The following is a 17,985-nucleotide window of genomic DNA, read 5'->3' on the forward strand; positions in this document are numbered from 1 at the left end:
TTTAAAATATTAATTCTTATGGCAAAAATGCCCCTTTACAAGATCCTTCTGTAAAGTTGCATTTTCTTTGATATGAAACATGGCCCTTCAGATGTATGGTGTCAACACATCTATCCTTGTCGGCTTCTCTGGTTGGAGCTTCAGCTCGGTCATTTTCTAGCCAGGTGGCTAACCTTTCTGAACATCACTTTGCTCATCTACAAAATGAAAATAATTCTAATGAGGGAATGATGCCCTGTTGTGTACCTAGTGCGCCGCACTCCATCAGTCTCGTCACCTTTCATCTATTTATTACCAATCTACCCACCCTGACTTTGCTGGAAGTCCAGCCTTTTCCCAGGGCCCCCTGGGCCACATATATTCCCCATTGGTCAGGACTAATAACCCCCAGATGTAGTTATGACATTGTTTTCTCCCTCTGCCCTGGCGCCCCACCCTAGGCTTCAGGGGCAAGCCTTTTCTTTCTGGTTCCTTCGTGGGCAGTTAATTACTTCAATGCACCACTTTGTAAAAGCTCTCCATAAGCATTTGTTGTTTTGGAAGTTTGGGACTCTCAACCATCTTCTCTCTTCGTAATAGTGAACACATTTTTAGAAGGACCTCAGGACTTTTTGGAGTCTAAGAATGTAAAATTGTGGGGGCGCCTGGGTGGCTCAGTCGGTTGGGCGTCTGCCTTCGGCTCGGGTCGTGATCCCAGGGTCCTGGGATCGAGCCCCACATCGGGCTCCCTGCTCCGCGGGAGGCCTGCTTCTCCCTCTCCCACTTCCCCTGCTTGTGTTCCCTCTCTCGCTGTGTCTCTCTCTGTCAAATAAATAAATAAAATCTTAAAAAAAAAAAAAAAATGTAAAATTGTGTAGTGGACGATTCTGAACATCTTTGGGAGGAAGTGCACAATCCATGACCAGACCAGAATCTACTGAGAAAATAATTTATTCAGTTGTGAATCAGGAATTTTATTATTATTTTTTTTAATGTTTAAGAATAACTATTCATGAGATGTTGAGTTTGTTCATTTGGGATTTAAATTTAAATGAATAAAAAGAAATCAAGATTCCCTCAAAAGTAAACATCAACCCTTTCCCCTAATCTTTTAAGATAGATCATTTCTTTGGTGTAGGACTTAAACGCTCAACTGTCTCTGCTCCAGAATGGATCCCGGAAAACGTGAATCCTGGAGAGGCAGCATCCTAACTGACGTGTGGTCTTCGTTTTCTTTCACGAAGTCCACTTCTTCAGGATTTTTGTTGGTTTGGTTTGGTTTTGCTGGGTTGTGAGATTTTTTTGGCAAGGACTGAAGAGTAGGAGACACAGTGAAATGGTAGGAAAAAATGTGGGTTTCATTTGGATCACATAAGCCCACTGTGGAGCCAGGGCAGTGGCTCTTCAAATCCATCACTTAAAAATGGAAACAAAATGACCCAAACGGGAATACAAGCAAACTATAAATATACCTGCCTATGTAGATGTTGCCTCCCAACTTCCTTGACACTGAATCTCTTAACTTTAAAGAATATGTAGGATTTCCGAGCTTCTCTTAGAGAAGGGAACTGTATGTTAAGATGTTCAGTCATGAGGACTGGATCTCCCATTGCCATCCCCTCTGCTTTTGATATAAAATCAATTATCCATTTTATTCACCGTATCTGGTTGTTACACTGCTTTCGTGCAGACGGGGCAGGGGAAAACGAGAGGGTTTCTCCAATCCGGTCCAGTCCTGGATTGTCAGCCCTCCACTTTGGGGCATGATGGGCTGGGGGCCCCTGAGGGTTAAAGCAGGCAGCGGCAGGACGCGTTGACGACTGATTGTCATGAAGCCCAGGTCCGGAAAGTGGAACTCCTAGCCAGCCTCTTCAGTCCACCACGGGCCTCTGCCTTCCCTGACACCATCCACTTCCTCCGGCCACAGAACTGAAGACACACAAGTGGCAGAGTCCGGCAGACTGAAAGTGACTTGGACAAAACAAGAAGCATCTTCCATGCCAGCCCCCGCTGCTCTGGTCGTTGTGGGTCTGAGGAGGCCGGAGATCGCCCACACGGCCTCCCACTCAGCACCTGCATCCGTGCTGTGTTTAAGCACCAGCCCCGTACCCTGAGCCCCTCAGGGGTGGCCCACAGTGACCAGCCTCCTCTTTTCCCACTCTCTGCCACTTCATGGCAAACTCACTTTGAGTCTTTGTTTTCACTCCATGCTGAGCCCCCACTGGCTCATTCACATTCCCTGGGACTCCAGACCTTCACCACCGTGATATCCATTGGGAATCTCCACCAATCTTCTGTACAGAAGCCAAATGACATTTTCCTGATGGGAAAAGAACATGGACAGCCAATGGCCTGAAGCAGTCGGCTACTGAAACCATCCGAGGATTGCCAAGGGGGACTGTGTCCTTACTCAGAGTTCTGCTGCCGAGCAACTCAGCAAGGACACTGAAGGCAAGGGGATGACCCCCCACAACTGTATCTTGTTGCCAAACACTTCCTTAGCACTCTTTTCTCCAGTACGTTATCCGGCACGTGCAGAGTGTTTCTGGCTTTTTCTTTGCCTGTGTCAATTTTTTTTATTTTTTATTTTTGGTTCAGTTGATAGTATTTTCCCCAAACCCAAAATAGATAAGAAATCACTGGGAATTTACATCTGATTACCATAGGTTCATTCTCCCATACTGCCAGGTTCAAAGTTATAAGGAAGAAGAGCAAGTATTTGCTGTGTTGGTGTTTTGTTAGTATTGTTTAAAAGTTAAGTGTTACTCTTCTGAGAAAGTCGCCGGAATCATACTCTCTCAAGTTCGGAAACCTACTGGCACAGTTTAAAGTCAGACATTATTTCTAACCAAATTATACTCTTTTGTCTGCCAAGATATCTTGACAGTCTTAATATCTGAAGGCAGGCCTATGTGATAATCCCAGCAGTATTCTGGGGATAAGATTTTAGTGGGTTTGTTGAGAAGGAAATACTTGTTTAGGTGACTTTCATCATGCCACTCGGCCTCTATGTCATTTTTCTTGTCCTGGAGGATTCCCTTGAAGCACTCCTGGGTGATGTTTAGGACCTGAGTGGGTGTTCCTCCAAAAATGGCTGCGTGGTAATAAAAATCCCCCTGGCCGAATGGAATGTAGGCTGCAGACTCCTTCCGCCTCTCATAGGTAAACTCATCGGGATCTGCCTTGTACCACCAGGCCTGCAGCTGAGCCACTGACTGGCCCAGGGTCTCCACTCCAAAGCTATCTTGGAAGACCTGGTCCACGTCCATGCAGAAGAGGAAGTCCACTTCATGCTGAATGTGGGCCACAATGTGCTCCCCAATGGTCTTCATACGCATCATGCTGATGTCCTGCCACCTCTTCTCAGGCTCGATCTCAAACACTTTGAAGGAACGCAGAGGACCCAGCTCTACCAAGGGCATCCTGGAGACATCGTCCACCATGATGTAAAATATGACTCTGTGGCCAACCATGAAGTACCTATTGGCAGATATTAAGAACTCCTCCAAGTAATGCTCAATGTATCTGAAACAAAGAAGAACAGGACAAATGTAACCGCTGGGATTTGTGCGGAAGACTACGTGCTCTTCTAATCATCTTGTCTGTGTTTGGCAGCGTAGGGGAGGAATGATTTTCCCCATCCCGGACATGTGTTTTCCACATCTGATAGGGGAACATTCTTGGCTGCTTTCCACCATTCATTTGCTCCACTTTGGGGAGGAGGAGTGACTGACCTGCTGATGTTGGAAGAGCGACAGGGCATTTGCAGCCCTGCCCCCACCACTCTCACTCTTGGAAATGGCCACCAGCCAGTTGAAGACAGCCTGTGCTGTCTTGGGGACTTGAAGTGAGCCTAGTGGAACAGGCCCTACTCTGCGTCTGGAAGCCTGGATACCTAATCTTTCTAATTCCATGGTTCAACATCAGGAAGCCTAGAGTCTGCAGACAGAAGCCGCATTCTCCAGTACCCGCTTTAACTGCAATGAACATGATACTCACATCATCTACTTTGCTTAGCCCTTTGTCTTATTTATCTGTTGGTTCAGACTCTGGGCAGGCAAAATGGGTGCTAGATAGTTTTCCCCCAGCTTCACCGAGATTATTGACATATAGCATCGTGTAAGTTTAAGGTGTACAAAGAGTTGATTTGATATACTTATATATTACAAAATGATTACCACTATAGCATTAGCTAATACCCCCATCATGTCACATAACTACTGTTTCTTTTTTGTGATGAGAACATTTGAGATCTATTCTCTTAACAACTTTCAAGTGTATAATAACAGTATTATTAACTATAATCACCATGATATACATTAGATCCCCAGAACTTACTCATCTTATAACTGGAAGTCTGTACCCTCTGACCAACATCAGGGGGCACTAGTACTCCCTCAAACTATACCCAGTGTTGCTACTGTCCTACCAGATGCAAGGGTGACATGACCCTTGGGTCCTTTGGGGAAGTATTAAGCCTAACCATCACTACTCTCATATCCTCTTCTGGGACCCAGAGAATGGGTTATAGGGCATAGATATCCTTCTATATTACATATTCACCCTGTGAGCCTCCCACTGATCACCCCAAACACCAATCCATTGTCCAGATGTACCCACTGCTCCCCCTCCCTCCCACAGCTTTCCCCCCGCTACCAATTTCCAGCATCGGGGTGATACATGCCTTGCAATCCATGAACCTACACTGACATATCATTATCACTCCACAGTTTACGTTAAGATTCACTCTTGGAGTTGTACGTTCTGCGGATTTGGACAGATGTGTAGCACTATGTATCTGTCACTATGTATGGTATTATACAGAGTATTTTCACTGCCCTAAAAATCCTGCATTCTGCCTGTTCATCCATACCTCTCCCCGAACCCCACCCCATCCCTGGCAACCACTGATCTTTTCACTGTCTCCATAGCTTTGCCTTTTCTAGAATGTCACATAGTTGGAATCATATAGTATGCAGTCTTTTTAGATTGGTTTCTTTCACTAAGTTAACATGCATTTAAGGTTCGTCCACATCTGCATGGCTTGATAGCGCATTTCTTTTTAGCACCGGTAATATTCTAGATGTTACAGTTTATTTATCCACTCACCTACTGAAGGACATCTTGGTTGCTTCCAAGTTTTGGCAGTTATCAATAAAGCTGGTATAAACATCTGTGTGCAGTTTTTTGTATAGACATAAGTTTTCAACTCCTCTGGCTAAATACCAAGGAGTGCAGTTGCTGAATTGCATGGTAAGATTATGTTTAGCTTTTTAAGAATCTGCCAAACGGTCTTCCAAAATGGCTGTACCATTTTGCATTCCTACCAGTAAATGAAGGAGAGTGCTCATTGCTCCACATCCTCACCAGCATTTGGTATTGGTACTGACAGTGTGTTTTGGATTTGGGCCATGCTAATGGGTGGGTGGTGATATTTTAGCTATGTATGTCTTCATTCCAAACACATCATGTTGTTGTCTTCTGTAACCCAAGCTGTATGCTCTTGCAAAGCCATGGAGATCAGAGAGAAGGAAGAAGTAGGAGTCAGATGGCTTAACACAACTCATGCAGACCCCAGACTCATGCTTCGCTCAGTGAATGTGGGTTGAATTGAATTTGCTGATCATAGCTGCAGCCAGTCAAGATGTTTTGCGAGTCATAGTAACCAGTACTTCGTTGTGCTTTTTTGGTGACTGCTTGGATTTCCTTTCTTTACTACCAAAATAAAGTGTGCTTTTAATGCTGGCCACTAGAAGGCCAAGAGTTTACAGTACTGATTATTTAAATGGAAAGAAGATATCTGAGCAATATAAACAGGGAGTTCAACATGGCTCTGTGGCTGGTTGCCAGGAAATTCCTGGGCACTCTGGAACTTTTAAGAAAAATCTATTGTGCTCAGAAGCTTGGGAGACAATCCTAGGGCAAGGGAGGGAGCCGAGGGAGGTTTAACATTGTTTGGGGATTAAAACACTGCTGTTGGCTTCCTGCATTATTATTTGAAAACAAACCAAACATCACACCTCCGAAGTCCAAATCCACTCTTACGAGGATTTATTGCTGTTGAGTGCACAAACAGTCCTCTCGAGCATCAGAGCGGAGGGCATAGGGCTTTCCCCAGGGTAGGTGATTTATAGTTTGGTTCTGCAGATTTGCAGCTAGACGGTGAAGCCGTTGTGGAGCCACAGGAGGTATTCTGTTCTTCTTGGGAACACCAAGACCGAAGCAATCCGTAACATTCATGCCATGGGATTAGGTGAGCTGAGTATTGGCTCCTGACTCAGAACAGTACACATTCTCCTGGTGAAAATGTCAAAACTCCAGAGTCACCCTTGTCTATTAGAGATGCCATCCAGGTGACTAACCAGGTCACCATACCTGATTAGTTTGGCAGCAGCGATGGCTTCTGGGTTCCGGGCTGGAAGTCTTAGGAGAACCGTCAGATCTTCACAGAGCTCTCCTTTAGGCCCTACGGTGGGCAGAGCTGAAGCTCAGATCAACCTGGGCCTTCAACACTCTTCGTACAGGCCAAGGGATCAACTTTCCATGTGGTTTTCAGGAAAGGAACAGAAGGAGAAGCCCATGGTGGGGGCAGGGACTAGGAAAATTGAACTTTTGCTTTTGTTTTGGGAAAAAAACCCAAAAACTTTCCAAAAGAGCAAAATGGGTTACATTTTAAAACTAATATTATGGCTACTAATTTCAAGTAAGAATGATTGTAGTTTTGGAAGAGGTGTTCTAAACAAGGAAATGAAAGCCGAAACAGGAACCTACCCAACCTCTAGAAGGGCAAGTTCTGGCTAGCTGAATCTCTGGGGGCCAAAAAGGACCTGAGGAGCCCATGGAAGACATGGAGAACTGCCATGCTTGGATCAGTCTGGACTGTAAATCCTTCTGTCCTTGGTCCTGGGTCTGGGAGTGTAGGAGGACGAATGATGCACATTTGGGCCAACAGCTGCCATTTTTGAAATTTCCAGAGAAAGCCGTGGAGGTCAGGAAGGAGGTCGTTGTGGGTGTGCTATTGACCCTAGGCTCCGTGGGTGGAGCAGACACTTTTACCAGCAACCTGAGACCCTCACTTTGAGGTGGGAAGGAGTCGACTCACCTACTATTGTTTTGTTCTCAGCCCTTTGGGGTCCTCAGCAGAACGGAGATGGAAACTGTCCTGTTATAACATTCTCCTATCTAAGAATTCAGACAAGGCAGGAACAGCTCCATGAGCCCAGGGGGCCCCTCACAAACATCTGACAATGAAACAAGAAAAAGCCGAGGTCGATCTTATTAGGGACACTTACCTTCCAACAGCAAAAACCGTCAAACCCACAGTAATTTTCTGTTTGGCATAGTAATTTTCTAGGATGGTCCTGTTGTAAGTGCCTTCCCACACGACCGGCGCCTTCCATCCGGTCACTGTCACAACCTCTGGACGTTTCCTGGTGACAAAACATAGGGCCCCATGAGTCAGGACAGCTTTCCTAAGGTGGGGTGGAGACTGTCCAAGGGAACACTGGGGTCAGCTGTGATCTGCTGAGACTGCCCTGGAATCCTGACTTAGCCCCAGGCACTCAGCTGGCTGGTGTGACATCTGCAGGGCAGCGTCTTCTGCATGAGGGACAGGAGGCTCTGGCCAGGTACCTTTGACGGCTGCCTTTGGGGCCCTGATGGGGGTCTCACCTGTACATCTCCATACCCTCTGTCCCCATTTACTGCTTTCCTAGTTCTCGTCTTCCTTCCGGATCCCATCCCCTCTGTCCCCAGCCCCTTCCTAAACTGCCAGTGGCATCTGTGGGTTTGATCCCCGCGGGTGCCATCTGAGCCGCAGGAGGCCCTAATCCTCGACTTGGGAGGATGAGAGTGATCTTGGAACCAAAAGAGACAAAGCTATTTTAATTTGCCTTTTGCCAGAAAGGGATTTCTGGGTAAAAACTTGGTTATAGGCCAAAAAGGGGCCCAGACTTAAGAGGGTTCTGGTGTTACTCATTTTACAAACAGAGACAGAGTCACCTAGAAAAGCCGGGACTCAGTAGAGGCCAAGGCTGGAACTTGGGGTTCTGGCACAGACCCTCTCCTCAGACCACGCTGCCTCTTTGCTAGGAGCACAAACGGCAAAGGCGAGGCCTGTTTTCTGCACTCAGAATGCTCAAAAGGGACTTGGCAAAGCCAACACAAACACAGGAAGCAACACAAGAGCGACAGCAAACTGACCAACTGCGGAGGGTAGAGGCGGAAAGGCTGCGGAGCAGCTGGGGCCCCGCAGGAGGGGATGACCCAGACTCAGCTCTGACCCCCATTTGCTCAGGAAGTGGTTGTATTTCCCGTGCTGGGAAGCAGACACCGAAACACAGTCATCAGATTCAAACCCCAGCACCAACGGGCCTGTCCCCACGAGACATCTGCTTGTACTGCATCCACTGAGGGCAGAAGACCAAGAGGGCAAAGTCCTAGTGGTCCCCATTGGGTCCCTGCTGACCGTGTGCATGTGGCCCTGGTGAGGCTGTGGGGAGATGTCAGCAAATAGATGGAGCCGGTGAGAACTTCCCCTAGTCCTACACATCAGTGGAGGGGGGTTTTTCACAAAACTGCCCATATCCCATCAGCTAAGCTGGGTTTTCCAGCGTGAGGTTGGACAGGGCTGGGTCAACCCCCACCTCACCCCAACCCCAGGCCCAGCCTCACCCGAGCCCCAGCTCCAGTGCCAGCCCCAGCCCCAGCCCCAGCCTCACCCCAGCCCCAGCTCCAGCCTCACCCCAGCCCCAGCCCCAGCCCCAGCTCCAGTCCCAGCCCCAGCCCCAGCCCCAGTTCCAGCTCCAGCCCCAGAGTGGAAAAGAGCCTCAGCAGACTCTCATCCTCCTGTCCATCAGTCACCAAGCTCTTCACTCTAATTCGAGATGACAGTCCCTCCCGCTCCAGCCCGAGCCCTGCTTCTGGCCTCCCTTTTTCCCCGGCACAGCTGAATCCCCCCCAGAGATGAGGCGGGGGGGGGCACTCTGAGGCTGCTCTCCTGCCTCCCTCAATCATGAAAGCACCAACCTGTGCCAGGCACTTTCACTACACTTTCTCATTTAGTCCTGGCAACAGTCCTTCCACATACGACGGCCCTTGTACAGGTAAGAAAACCAAGCTCAGACAGACTTGCTGACTTGTCCAAGGCCCCATAGCTGGCTGCTGCTGATGGTCACTAACGTATGCGGAGCACTTCCGCTGAGACCAGGCACCGTGCTAAGGCACCAACCTTCAGAGGTGCTATTTTGATTCCCATTTTATCAATGAGCAGCACAGAGAGGTTAAATAACTTGCCCAAGGTCACACAGCTAGTAAGAGGCAAAGCTGGTTTTGAACCCAGACGGTCTGACTCCGGAGTCCATGCTCCAAGCCACCATCCTGTATTGCTTCTTCTACGGACATTCACTGGCTCTGCCGAGGAAGCTGGGGTCACAGCCCACGTTCGTCATAATTTCCACCCACCTTAGCTACCCTGGCGTTTTTAGCAGTGCAGAATGAGAAATAATGAGCTTTTGTTTTGTTATGTTTTGAGAAGTTTATGTGATGCTTTTAGTCATATAAAACCCCCCGCTTTGTTGAATGACAGGATTTCAAACCACAAAACACACACACACGGCTTACACATCTATAACCAACGTTTCTGAACTTAAACTCTGCCCTGTGTCACTGACTCATTCTTTGCTGTCCTTAGTTTTAGCCCAGCAAGGATCTTTTAGTAGTTCTGACCCAGCCCGCTACCTAAATCTTGCAACTGTTTATGAGCTGGACATGTAAGCAGGTAATATGATTAAAAAAAAAGAGAGAGAGAGGGGCGCCTGTATGGCTCAGTCGGTTAAGCATCCAACTTTTGATTTCAGCTAAGGTCATGATCTCAGTGAGATCAAGCCCTGCGTTGGGCTCACTCAGCAGGGAGTCTGCTTGAGATTCTCTCTCTCTGACCCTCCCGCCACTCGCTCTCACACTCTCAATAAATAAATAAATAAATAAATAAATAAATAAAATCTTAAAAAAAAGAAGGAAGGTGGGGGGAAGCACGTAGCAAGTGTACTTATTTAATACTTAGGGTACACAGGGACCAAGTACTTGACTTTCACTCTCTCATTTAATCCTCACATCCACCTTATAAAAGTGGGTGCTACCCTCATCCCCATTTTACAAATAAAGGAAGGAGGGGTAAGAGAAAAGCAGAAGTGATCTGCATCTTCAGCCATCTGATTTATAGGAAGGGCCAGACCAGGGCACGCAGTCCCTCACCACACGTTTCCTAAGCCACACGAGACCCACTGCTGAGCACGGAGATCAGAGAAATGAGACTCCGTTCTACCCCTTGAGAATCTCACACTCCCAACAGGTGGTCAATCTGCTATACAACAGTACCCCCGCTCAGTCCACATCTTCTAGAAAGACTGAGTCAGAAAAAGCAGTGTCCAGTTTGGTCACTTGGCTGGGAAGTTTCCTCCAAGCAGGAAAGAAAAAAGCAGCAATATTAAAAATTAATGTTTACTTAAAAATTAAAATGTTCTATTTCCCAGCTGCTAATTATTAAATTTCACTGGCAATTCCAACATGTCAAGGACCCTGACTAAGAAGCCGGATGACAGCTTGAAAACGCAGGCAGTGGGGGGCAGGGGAGGAGGGAGGATGAGAACCAGATCAGCTCCCTGGGCAGGTGAACCTGGGCATCAGGGAGTTTTAGTCAGCAAAACCCATCAACACTACTCCTCCGCAGAAGAAGTGACACAGGGCAGGCCACCCATGTGTCAGAGCTGGTCTTTGCTACTGTCAACTGCCAGAGCTGTCCAAGATCACAAGGATGGGGCTCTAGAAAGAGGGAAAAGTGCCAGGACAGACTCAGAGCCGCCCCAGTGCCTTTCTTCCAAGCACAGTACCCACTGGGTCACTGTGTCTGGCTCCACGATAGGCCAGAGGCTTCCCACGAAATAAACACACACCTACCTAGGCTGTTGGTAGCTTTTTAATTTTACATACTTATTACTGGGTACCTTGTGGTCCCCAGGTGTTGGGGAGAGGAAGTGATCAAAGTGAATATTTTAAATATGAATATGGTAAAACGTGAATCATCAAGCAGGTCAGAAAAGCTGTGAGGTGCACACAACGTGTTATTTACCGAACTCCCTCTAAGCGTCAGCACACCAGAGCACACGTGATCCAGCGAAGAGCAGATGGCGACAGGAACAAGAGTGAGGGCTATGGGAAGAATTTTGGAGGCAGGATTGACAGAACGCATCCATCAGTGAGACTGTGGGGTGGGTGGGGGAAAAGGATGAACCGGGGAGATAGCCCAGACTCTGGCTTGAGGTGGCAAGTGAGAACAAGGGCAGGGTAGAATGTGGAAATCCAGCTGGGTCATGGAAGACATGCGTGCAGAGCTACCCAGCAGGCAGTCCGACCCAAGTCAGGGCTCAGGGAACCTTTGGGCTGAAGATGGGAAGGTGGGAGTCGTTCTCACACCATGGTGTCTGAGGCCATGGAAATGGATGAGAGCCTCCAGAAACTCTAACATATGATGGCTGGGAAGCAGGAGAGGCGCTTATGGAGGGGACCGAGAAGGGAGAACTTCTCCTACGGAGAAGTAGGAGGGAAATCCAGAGGATGTTTTGTCACAGAAGCTAAGAGATCTTGATGTGGAAATGTGTACACAATACGCTGTAATATGTTGTAGGTCGTTTCCAGGAAGGGATACATTTATTTGTTCATGCAGTCGTTCATCTAATCATTCATTTATGCAGGAAATAGACTTTGGTGCCCTGGGAAGGCTTAAATTTGGTGCCTCTTCAAACTGATATTCTTTACATATCTGCTCGCCATCTGTTTGGCGGAGAAGCTGAATCATGCATGGGGGAGAGCAGTCACAGCTGGTGGCCCTTTGTCTCTAGTAACTCAGCCTTCACCCTGCTTCCCAAGTCCCAAGCTTCACCCTATCCCAAGCGAGGACAAATGCCCTTAGAAGGGGACTTGGTGACTATCTCTGGCTCATCTAGCCCACCTAGCCTAGTGGAGGTCCTCCCCTCCCTAACACACACCCTAATGGGCTTAACAAAGCGCCAATGCTTCCATATTCTTGCATTTCCTAAGGGTTTAGCATCTCACAAATGGCTACCCTGTTGCCCAGCTCATTGAATGACATATGCAGGGGCCAATATTCCCATCCTTCCACACTAGTGTGATCCCCTACCCCCAAAGCAAAAGAGAGCTTGCCAGAACATATTCAGTCTTTCCAGAGCTCATACCTCTCCCCACTGGAATATTCTCTCCAGATCCTCCTCCTCTACGGCTCTTCCTGCCCCCTCTCAGACTTCTCTTCCTTCACCAGCCCTCTAAATGTGGATATGATAGGATGTGGCTCTAGTCCTCTGCCTGGGTGGCCCCCTCCAGGCCTACAGGTCCCACTGCCACCCACATGTGTACCACACATCTTCCACTGAGTTCATGGGCACTTCCATAGACTGAATGTCTGTCCCCCCGGAATTCATACACTGAAACTTAATCCCGAGTGTGATGTATCTGGAGGTGGGGCCTTTGGGGGGGAGGCCTCATGAATGGGACTAGTGCCCTTTTGAAAGAGCTTTCGGAGAGCCCCCTCGCCCCTTCCGCCCGCCTGCCATGTGAGGACAGATAAGATGGCTGTCTATGACCCAGGAAGTGGGCTCTCACCAATCACCAAAGCTGCTGGTGTTTTGATCTTGGACTTGCCAGCCTCCAGAACTGTGAGAAATAAATATCTGTTGTTTATAGCAGCCTAAATAGACTAAGACAGGCACTCTGTGAATCTCGAGTCCTGATGCCCACCGGGTACCTGAATCCACAAGCATCCCTAGTAGAGCTCATCACCTACCCCCACTCCTAGACCTGGCTGTCCTCCTCCTATCCTGGTCAACGACACCACCACCCACCAGTCTCTCCGGCCTCACGGTCATCTTGGACAGCTCCTCCCTCATTACTCCCCCAGCCATGTTGTCTTAAGTCAGATTGACCACACCTCCTTCCCAATTTTGGCAAATACTCCCTGCACATCTCCTGCCCGTAGAAGACTATGAACTAATTGAATATAACCATATTGTTTGATTTCTCCTATCTCCTGTGCCTAATACAATGTCTAGCACAGTATTTTTGACCACGGCTCACAGTGAGAAATGCATTTTACATCACAACCGAATACATACACGTACATACAGAAACAATAATTCAACCACACAATACTTAACCTTACTTCTACTTCATGTGATGCCCTCCGACTTTCTATCTGATTTCAATTTTTTTTAAAAAAAAGCTCATTTTGACCCATTAAGCTAGTTTCTGAACATATTAATGGACAGTGACTGGTAGTTTGAAAAATACCAGCTGGCTCATCATAGGTATTGGATAAACATTTGTTGCACGATCGCTTAATGAATGCATGCATGGCCTCATGAGATCTTCCATCATCACTGCCAATTTTCAGATTAGTTAGCTGAATCTCAGAATTTTCTTGCTCTGACTCTAGATGCTGCCGCTTTCCACAATACCCCGGGGCCAGTGAGACCCCTTCCAGCCCCAGTATTTTGTGATACAGCCGCTGTCAGAATCACTGTGTTGCTCAAGCATCTGGGTCAAAACATCCAGACTCTCAGTTTCTCATCTAATCTGCAGTGAAATTCTGATGGATGCTAAGACTCCATATCCCCAATCAGGAATGTTCTCAATGGCACTGTTGCCTCCACAGCCCCCGCCACCCCCGATGGGAGCTAATGGATTTACTGAACCCTGGGGAAGGGGGTGGGGGACGCTTCTTTTCTTACCGTGGGTTAAACCAGTCTGATAGCTGAAGCTCTTCGTTATTTTCCTCTCCTTGTTCATTTTCGTCGTCTATGTCTTCCTCTTCTTGGTAAATGTGGGTCCTACATACAAAGGGAAAGCAAGCTGAGTGAGGCAGGGAGGCTGATTTATGGCACGGGGTGAGCTGGTGACTGTGAACACGGATTCCCAGATGGAGAACGTGTGCAATGAGGGGACGTCTGGAGAAAGCTTCACGATACGATACGTTTATTCATAAACACATACTTTTGGTGAAAAGGCTCACTGCTCACCTTTCTCATTTTCCTTCCAGGTCAGCACAGTTAGCAATTTAGTGACCCAGAACCCTCAGGTTATTTCAGGGGGCCAGGGAACTTGCTGGACTAATGAACAGCTAACTGAATTAGCTGCGATCATCTTTCCCACAGCCTAAACTTCAGCCCAAGCCCCACTCACCCCCAAGTTAAATGGAAAAACTAAACCAAACAAAACCCCCAAACTTAAATATCCTAGTCTCAACCACGAAATAGATTCCTTGTATGACTTCAATAGGGCCAGAAAGGCGAGTGACCAAGAAGGTCATGACTGTGAAACCTTTTTATACGGACTGTCTATAAGCGTTGGGTGGATGAACAAACACAGAGAGTCATCCCATCAACTTACCCATTGTTAAACCAGCTTGGAAACCACCAGCCCTTCTGAATTCTGCTGTCACCAACTTCTGGGTTTCTAAGAAATTAAAAAGATGACATTTTTAGAAAATGAGGCAGTCCCAAACTGGGGGGCCGGGGGTGGGGGAAGGGAGGGTTTCCAAACTCTTTTTATGGCAGAAAATCACTTAAATTTCTTTAAAAAAAAAAATGCCAGTTCATAAAACAGACAGAAGTGAAGCTACCCTATACTGGATGATGTACGGGAATGCTGAATCACTCTACTGTACACCTGAAACTCATATAACATTGTATGTTAACTAACTGGAATTAAAATAAAAACTTAAAAAAAAAAAAAAAAAAAAGAAGAAGTGAAGCTGCTCTAGCCAAATGGGGGAAGATGTACCTATCCCTGCCCGGACCTCTCCTCCCTCAGGCAGCCCCCGGCACTCAGCTCATCCAGGGTGCCCTGGCAGGGACAGAGGAAAGAAGAGGGGGTGACAAGGTGGGGAGCACTGATACGTAAACCTGAGTCAGGGATATGCCACTTACTGGTAGTATGACCGTGATGGGACCTTTTCCCTCTCTGAATCTTGGTTTTCTCCTCTGAAAAGTCAGATATATAATAATGATGGTGACAATCATAATGATAATAAATCTACCATGAAGGTGGCTTTGAAAAGTAAATGAAATAGCATACATCAGAGAGCTTTATAAAAGTTGAAAATTACGGGAACAAGGTGTAAATCTTAATTAAAAAAACAAAACAAAACAAAACAAAACAGCATATTTTTCCAAGAATGATCTCTTTTGCTAAACTAGAATTCAGGTTGCTACAAAGGTCAGCAGGGACAGCCTCAGGAAATCTGAGGGTCTCTGAACCAGAAGCTCAGGAAACTGTCATCAGAAGCCACCCTCACCACCCACGGGGAAATTTCCATCCTCTCTCATTGTGAGAGTCTCTCCAAGGCGGGGGCTTTCTGGAGGAGGGAGAGGAGCGGGAAGCCAGGGGCTGCAGTGTTCTGTGGTTGGACAAATAAGGTGGTGAGGCATGAACAGGCATAATAATAGGAAGAAACCTATTTTAAAGCCCATCTACTTTCAGCAGGTATTTCAGATGGTTGATAATTTAGGTGTGGTTACCATACACAGGGAGACCACATAAGACTTAAATAAACAAAAGGGAACAGAAGAAAAATATTTCTTTAGTCACCCAGGTAGGTGTTTTCATATGATCTTGGTCACCCCAGCTACTCACGAGAATAAAGGTTTTTACCTTTATGTTAATTTCATAGCTGAGAATTTGGCCACGTGGGTTTGGGCAAAGTGGCAAGATCCCACAGAATGTAAGCATAAAAGCCAGGATTTAACACGAGGGAAGGAGTAATATCAGAAATGAAAGCTGAGGAAAGTACAAGCAGTTAAGCTCAAGACTTTACTCGGAGCCTCCTGGCAACCAAGCCAAAGATAGAAAAATGAAGGCTTACATAGTTCTCACTGCCTTTGATAATAATAATAATAAAGATTAGTTCATCAGGAGACCCTGACTTTTTTTCCTGATCCTCTGTCTCACAGGAATTTCTTGCAAGGGGCTTTATATAACATATACTGGGCAGCATAATGGAGAATACCTGTCCTGATTCTTTTCATCAGCAAGGCAGAATGTTCTCCAAAGGATACCACTTAAAGAAACCCTTGATGAGAAGCAAGGGCAAAATACAAGTCACAGTTGGATAAAGGTCAGTCTAGGGAATGGCAAGCGGGTAGTCGAGATCCCTGGGAAACCACCCTTCCCCCCCAGCCCTTGACCAGGGCTCCATCACCCACTGCCATGCTAAAAATAGACTGTAGGGGGTACCAGACTGGACACAGGAGCCATCCCATAGATCTCTAAAATTCAAAGCACTTACTTTGAGTGATATATCCACAAGAAAGAGCCTTCTGGGCTGAAAGCAAATGAGAAATAAAAACATATCATGTTACTTTTAATTCTGAGAAAGCTGTTTTGCAACTATTATCAGCGAAGCCCTGGGCTGAGCTGAAAGCCTGGGTTTTGACTACTCCTAGTTTTCTACTTTCCTTTTGAGATATAGCCCATGGTATCAAGGGACTGGGAATTTTCACTTGTAGTCACGTCAGGGTTATTCAGAACAAGAGGTGGGAAAGAGGTCACTGGAGAATCTCAAACCTTAATTTAAAAAAAAAAAAAAATGACAACAGCTCTCCATTGTCTAGGGGTGGTTTCACTGAGGGTGGGGCTCCACAGAGGGGTTCCCTTCTGCCACCTACTCAGGAACATCCCAGCTATCCTGCACCCAGGATTTATCTTCCCATAGAAAACAAAGCGATGGCCGCAGAAGCTTCTATAGAGCAGTCTCAGAGGACATTTCCTAAGCTCATGAAGGCGGTGAGATGGTCTGTAGGCACCTACAAGGCTGGGCCAGTGAATATATGACTCCTCCATTGAGCCATCTCAACTCATTCAGTTGATACTTGCTGAGCATGACTACGTGTCAAGTGTTAGCTAAGACAGACACAGGTCCTATGTCTATGTATCCTTGTGGTCCACTCAATCTAGCAGGGAAGGCAGACCCTATTCCCATAACCACCCAGCAACGTGACCTCGAGCTCCAAGAAGGGCTATTAAAAAAAAAAAAAAAGCCTAACTATAAGCACTTAACAGGAAGACCCGGAAGGCTTCCAGGAGGAGGGGGGATTGTTTTAACTGAGATCTGAAACCGAGGAGGTGGAGGGGAGCAAGCACACTGACTTGAGAGGCATTTTGGGGGGTAAAGTGACAGGACTTGTCATACGGCGTTACTCCTCTGTTCTGTGCAGGGACGCTGTGCCTCAGTGCTAAGCCTTGCTTGGCCCCTTTTCCTCTCTGTGAATAAAGGGAGTACAGCCTGGTAGGAAAAGTTCTAGACTTGAGCTCAGGCACCTCCCCTGGCTCAACCCCTGCCTGGCCCCAGCTCCCTCATCCCTGAAAAACACAAATGACTCACGGTTGTTTCAGACTCTGCCAATGCCCCTTAGCCTCTTACCCCCGCCCCCAGCGTTCTCCCCCTCTTGGGGGTGCGCATCTCTTTGTAGGAATAAAATGCATGCTCTCTCACTGCCTATGGTTTCTCCTGAGCCCAGAACTCATGGACCACGCTCTAAATTTCTTGTTCCTCTACTGACTCTGACAATATTCATAACAGCAAATACTTGGCCAGGCACTGTTCTGAGCAATTGACATATATTAGCTCACCGAACCCTCACAACAACCCACGAAGTAGGTTCTACTCTTCCTCATCCTACAGAGGTGGAAACTGAGGCATGGAAGCATTAGGTGATTTGCCCAAGGTCATACTGCTAGTGAGGAGCAGAGCCAGTATTTGAACCTGGGGAATCTGACTCCAGATCCTACAAGAGGTGGAAGGGGGAGGGGAATGAGGAGGAGGGCACCCATCCCTCAGATGGCCACCTGGCACTCAGGACACCAATTTCTTTCTTTTTTTTTTTTTTTTAAATTTTTTTATTGTTATGTTAATCCCCATACATTACATCATTAGTTTTA

The 17,985-nt window shown here is 47.0% G+C and overlaps 1 protein-coding gene across 5 annotated transcripts in view; it reads right to left on the reverse strand.

The window, feature by feature from the left end:
- Positions 1-916: 916 nt before the first annotated feature.
- Positions 917-17,985, reverse strand: part of LOC116641125 (N-acetyllactosaminide alpha-1,3-galactosyltransferase) — a 54,049-nt gene continuing 36,980 nt past the window's right edge. For 4 of the 5 annotated variants that reach the window (XM_032418616.1, XM_032418619.1, XM_032418618.1 and 1 more), the window contains 6 exons: positions 16,334-16,369; positions 14,976-15,029; positions 14,437-14,502; positions 13,779-13,877; positions 7,272-7,409; positions 917-3,504 (listed from right to left, as the gene is read on the reverse strand). In XM_032418616.1, coding sequence (XP_032274507.1) covers positions 2,811-3,504; positions 7,272-7,409; positions 13,779-13,877; positions 14,437-14,502; positions 14,976-15,029; positions 16,334-16,369 — 1,087 coding nt within the window. In that variant the 3' untranslated portion in view covers positions 917-2,810. The remainder of the gene's footprint in view (positions 3,505-7,271; positions 7,410-13,778; positions 13,878-14,436; positions 14,503-14,975; positions 15,030-16,333; positions 16,370-17,985) is intronic. The other variant, XM_032418621.1, reaches the window with a different exon arrangement.

This window comes from Phoca vitulina, unplaced genomic scaffold (assembly GCF_004348235.1).
Source record: "Phoca vitulina isolate PV1807 unplaced genomic scaffold, GSC_HSeal_1.0 scaffold21, whole genome shotgun sequence".
In the NCBI taxonomy this organism is placed as follows: domain Eukaryota; kingdom Metazoa; phylum Chordata; class Mammalia; order Carnivora; family Phocidae; genus Phoca; species Phoca vitulina.